We start from the raw sequence: 6,000 nt of genomic DNA on the forward strand, positions 1-6,000 counted from the left end.
ATTTGTATTCCGTGCATTAGCTCTTGTTTGGGAACCTTTCTAGACCCGGTCATCAGAAATTTACCACCAAATGCAAATTATCCTAGAAGCCTTTTCCCAAAAAGCCAGGCTGAACTCTCGAGAGCTCCTAGTCCCCTTCCTGCTCCAGTCCTATATTAAATACGTACCACTCCTCCTTCGTGAACTAGAAACAGATATCTCCTGTGCTGGCAGCAGAGGTGATTGTCTAAGAGGGCTCTCCCATTGAAAGGCTTCAGTCATGAAAGCCTACTCTTTACAGCATTGTATCAAAAGCCAGGGTCCAGCCTGTTCTTGGTCCTTTTGATTCGCCACCTGTTCCTCTCCACTCACAAGGTCACACCCCAAGATAATTGACTAGCAATTTTCACTCCCCCACCTTCCTTCTCTTCCAAGCAGTCCCATTGTTCCATTGATGAGAGAACTGTTCGTAACTCGTCAAGGCATAATCACTGGATGGAAGCCCTTGAGAACTGAAGTAATACCTACTGGAGTTTCCCGGCAACACAAATCGTGTTTTTTTTTTTTTTTTCATTTACCTTATCCTAGATAGGTATAAAAAATCAACCTTCATTATTTAGTTAGATTTTTTATTAGAACAGTTTTTAAAATTACAACAATGCTTCTCCAAAGAAAAATAGCACTTCACCGAGTCCGTGAAAACAGCATTTTGGAGCTGATCAATGCAGTGACATATTTCTCTTAAATATTGAGCATGTTCCATACTGAGCACCAAAGCAAGTGAAATGCATGCATGATTTTGGGTGACTTATCTAATACATAACAGTAGCTTTTTTGGTCGAGCGCGCAAGCGCTCTGATGTGTTGTAATCTATCTGTGGGCTTTTAACCACACCTACTGCATGCCCATCACTATCACTTGTTCATGGGCTTGCTTTTCAAATATCCTTTGTTATCATTTGTAAATGCTTTACGTTTTTCCCTCCTTGGAGCAGTTTTGTTAACGCCTTGGCCATCGACCCTCTTACATGACTAATTGCATGTTTGCCGATACCTCTGACTGCGAGCAAACTTCTTTTTCTTTTTGTGTCTCTCCTTCGTGCTCATTGGCGGCCGTGGCGCTTTGAATCGGCAAGCTTATGTCAACTGTTTTACTTTTCATTTTCAATTTATGTGGCAAGAAAGTTCCAGTTAGGAATTTACAACGCTAATAGCTCTAACTTGAGCAAAGGCGAGACCCATGACATTGCAAATGATTGTTCTACATGGCTTTGCACTTTCCTCTGACATGTTACTGTAGTGTATTAAACTGCATCCAGCCAAGCCACGATGTGCGCTTGGAACCATGCTTTTTCCAGTCATACATGTGGGTGGTGAATAGGTACACTGCAGCCTATATGTGGTGAATAGGTACATTGCAAACCACATGTGGCATTTAAGTCCCCTGCCACTGTTGTGCTTCCTGTGCAATCTTACTATCGCCTTCAGGAAAGGTTAAACGAGCAGGCTGGGTGTAATCTACGTTTCTTTGTTTTATAGTGACAAAGCACATACACCGTGCGACAGAATAAACAGTGTTGTGGTACACAGAGGCAAAATAACAGCAACAAGCTATCTGAAAAGTGGGAGGACCACTCAAAATGTGTTTTATCATATAGTGTAATAACTTAGTTTTATCTTGCTTTATTCAGAGTTTCCACTTGCCGTCTTATATAGCAGTGGTTCCCAACTTGTGGCCCTGGGACCCCTGGGGGTCTGCAAAGTCTCCTCAGGGGGTCCACAACTGCTTAGAAAGTTAAATAATATTAACAACCTAGGTCCCCAGTTTTCGGTAAGGACTCAGTGGGGGTTCCTGGGTTCAGGTAACGATAAAGTGGGGGTCCACAGAAGTCAAAAGGTTGGGAACCACTGTTCTACAGCACAATTTTAAGAATAAATTACTGTTATTTTACTCCATACAAATTATTAATCCTTGTGTCCTCATGTTATGTTGTTGTTAAATTGTACTAGATTACACTGGCCTAAACCGTGAAGAAGATTTCTTTCTGATTTTTCAGTGGTAGGACTTGACTTTGAACCATTTGTCTGGTGTTTTAGGTAGCGGTAATGTGGTATAGGTGAGAGGGAAGCTGGGAAATGGATGCCTGGTTTGGTGAATGTACCTGCGTGTTGTGTGTGTGCATATTCACGTGCACAAGCATTGATTATTATGCTGCGGTGTCCGTTTTGGAGCAACAGAAATTGATATTTGTTGAATTTCTCTCGGACGTTTACAATCGTGCATTCTTCTCCCAATTCACTTGTTTTATTTTCTGGTGATATGAAATCGAATACATTACATGTTGAAGTTTAGTAACGCGAAAGTGAAATCATTACATATGATCTTTAATGTATGGCAACTATGGTATAGATGAAAAACTAAAACATTTTCTGTTTAATGTTTTTCAGATATGGAAGCCATCCTGCTTTTTACAGATACAATACCAACACTGGTAGAAATGTTCCTATATTTTATATTTATGATTCCTACATTACCAGTCCTGAAACGTGGGCAAATTTGTTGACAGTGTCTGGGTCTCAGAGCATACGCAATACCCCATATGATGGAATTTTCCTTGCTCTTCTTGTGGAAGAAAAACACAAAATGGAAATACACAGGAGTGGCTTTGATGGCATGTATACCTACTTTGCCACAAATGGCTTCTCCTATGGATCTTCGCATCAGAATTGGCCAGGTTTAAAAGCTTTCTGCGACAGCAAGAACTTAATGTTTGTGCCTAGTGTGGGACCAGGATATATAGACACAAGCATCCGACCCTGGAATAGTCAGAACACACGAAATCGAGTAAATGGAAAATATTACGAAACTGCCCTAAATGCTGCCTTTCTACTCCGTCCTGATATTATTTCCATCACTTCGTTTAATGAATGGCATGAAGGAACTCAGATTGAAAGAGCTGTACCCAAGAAATTTGGACAAATTATATATCAGGACTACCTGCCACACAAACCAGATGTCTATCTGGAGCTCACACGCAAGTGGGCAAAGAAGTATAACAAGGATAAAGAACAGTGGCTGATGTAAAATACTTACATTTGAGTGGCACTTCTGAAGTCTGCCACCACTTCTTGCACTGTTTTCAGCCCCATACTGCAAACAGCTGTTCAACCATGTTGATAAATGGGTCGCAAACTTTTACACTGGGCAACATACTGCTTTGCGAGTGAGTGAGGACTAAGTGGACTGTGTAGTGGAACACTGTCATGATAATATTTAATCAGAACTTTCTGGTCTAGGTGGAAGGCTGAGTTCAGCAGACTTATAATGGACATTCAGGGGATGTATTTTGAGGTGGGGAGTGCAGTCCACACTCAATTGACCTGTGCTTCGCAGTCCTGTTGAAAGAAAACCTTGGTCTAGAAAATGAATGCACATCACCTTCTTGATTTTCAGTCAAATTAAGGGAAAGTGTGCCCAACATTAGACCATGATTCTTTAAAAGAATTATGCTTCTTTATTGAGAATTTGTTTTCTTAGAGCGTGAGTTTAGTAGAGTGCATTTCTTTGTACTCGTTGAAGCACTTTTTGATTTATCTATGTTTTTGAAGTTGTGTATACATATGACTGCTTGGTCCTTGTCACCTTCTCACATAATCTGTTGAGAAAAAAACCATATCTTTGAATGTATTACGCCTTAGAGCGTGAGCCAAAATAGTTCTATTGAAGATCATATTACAAAGTAAGAAGGCCCCAATTGCCTTTACAAGGGCCATTGGTTCCCGGAAAACACAGTGAAATACATAGCCTGAGGTCAATAATATTGTTTTGTTTCCATAATTTATACTGCATAATTTAAAAAGTAAACAAGAATGTCTATAACATGTTGAAGTACCTCGAGGTCCTTTGTTGAATCACAGGGGAATGTTTTCACTGAATAGACCTCCTGGAAAAACCCAACATTCATTTGCCATGGCTCAATTTGATCCCTAGGGAAACCCACTTATTTCGAAAATACCACACCTTTAATCCGATACATCTGCAGTTGTTTCAAGTGGAGTCTTTTGTACCTTACTGGGTAATAAGTCCTATACACTGGCATACAATCACATTAATATCCACTGAGCTCTTCGGGAAAAATGTTATTGCACAGTATTTTTGTTGCCTATATAGATTGTTTTTAGTGGCTTGTGTTAATGTTATTATTTTTTTAAGTTGAAAGGCTTATGCCAGTATATTTTCCGCATCTCGGGTGTCATCGTTCCCTTCTGGTCTTGAGGAAGAGAAACTATGTTTAAAAAACTTGTTTCTTGATTCTTATGCAGATTGATTGGCCTTCGCACTGAAGCAGAACTTGGTAACATTGCACAAAAGAGTCAATGTTTCTGAATTTCATTCATCACCCTTTAGTACTTTCTTGACTGAGAGCACCTGAAATTGGGTGTCAATGAGTCTGGAAACAACATCTTAGGAATTTGCACCCAAGTGCCCGAAAATCCCACCCTACCCAAGGTTACGACTTCTTGTTCTCTGTAAAGGGACTTTTCAATGATTAGTTTAGCTTTTACAGAAACTCAGAAAAATCAGCCCATTACATAAAATTTACCATTTGGTGCTTCCCGTTGAACGTGACGCACTGAGGGGAAATGTTCTTGTTCTTAGTAGGACATTAAATATACCTATAATGTCCGTTAAAAAAATTCAACTTCGCTGAGCTGATGATGTTTTGTGATACGCTGTGTACACTGTATTGCTTCTTTCATTATTAAACTTTTAACCACTTTCCTTTTTGTGTACTCCTTTAGTCTTCTTCTCTGTTGGCTCTGCAGTAAGTGCTTTGCATTTATTTTAAGCACAGGTTTGGAATGGGAGTTGGACCTCATGAATAATCTTTGTTTTATTCAGACAGTGTATTGTATAAAATCACATAGAAGCTGGTGCAGTTGTCTAAAACATTGAAATAATTTACATTTCAGCATAATTGCAAAACGAAAATAGAGGCAGGTTCACAAAATGTAATGTTTGAATACACATTACAAAAACATGTTCAGTGTGATTATTAGCCTAATTAAAACTTAAGCAGTAATCGTTCCTCCAGTAACTAATTGTATGTGGGACATCAGGCCTGAGCTTAAGTTGTATAAATTATCTCGATACTATTGACTACTCTTTACAGCCTACAGAAAAGTAAATTCATGCACAACAAAGTTAGAGCAGGATCAGGTACAGTGACAGTGCCTTTCAGTACTTATGCTAATTGCTGTTGCTAGATTGGATATCGCTAAGCCTCATAACACACTAGTGTACTGGATCGTCTAGAGGCAATGGGATGCGCATGAGGTTTCCATACTAAATTCCAAAAGATCTGGATTGTTGTTTAAAGAGAATGTTAAGTGAAATACAATGTTATATTAAACTAAAATACATATACTTGGCAAATGTCAAAAATCAAAGTTAATCATATTCTTCTCAGACTCTTAAAAAAGTTTATATTCCTAAGAAAGGGGCCTGTCAGTTTTATTTTTACATTGTTCCATTTCTTCTCGTCATTGTCCATCTTTAGATATAGGGGTTATATATGATTTGAACATAATAGATAATGTTGCCACAAATTTAAATCCAGATTTTGTTACCATGTAACAGCGAGCAGCTGATTTTATGCAACTTTTACAAACGAGTTTGGCCAAGTTTGACAATAGAGAACAAATGACAGAATACTTTTCTCAATATAGTTTTCACAGGATCTAAGAACAGTGGAATAGGCACTGTTATACACGTTACCTGCGAGTCTTACTTCGGCTCCAAATCATGTTTTACTGCTGTATCAATCTAAGGCATCTATACTTCAAAACCAAGCTTTTAGCATCACTTCACTGTATGATGCTGTTTACATGCCTCACAAAGTCTGGGACATAATTGTATGATTGTGGTGACAGAATGTACGGAGACATCAAATACTATCTAGTATACAACAGCAAACATATTTCCCAGGTTAAAGTCATGATTCTACATATCCAAAGGGCT

The 6,000-nt window shown here is 38.8% G+C and overlaps 1 protein-coding gene across 6 annotated transcripts in view; it reads left to right on the plus strand.

The window, feature by feature from the left end:
* Positions 1-4,761, plus strand: part of MANEA (mannosidase endo-alpha) — a 177,556-nt gene extending 172,795 nt beyond the window's left edge. For all 6 annotated transcript variants that reach the window (XM_069235518.1, XM_069235513.1, XM_069235516.1 and 3 more), the window contains exon 5: positions 2,427-4,761. In XM_069235518.1, the coding sequence (XP_069091619.1) occupies positions 2,427-3,063 (637 nt within the window). In that variant the 3' untranslated portion in view covers positions 3,064-4,761. The remainder of the gene's footprint in view (positions 1-2,426) is intronic.
* The last annotated feature ends 1,239 nt before the right edge of the window (positions 4,762-6,000 follow it).

This window comes from Pleurodeles waltl, chromosome 5, assembly GCF_031143425.1.
Source record: "Pleurodeles waltl isolate 20211129_DDA chromosome 5, aPleWal1.hap1.20221129, whole genome shotgun sequence".
NCBI lineage: Eukaryota > Metazoa > Chordata > Amphibia > Caudata > Salamandridae > Pleurodeles > Pleurodeles waltl.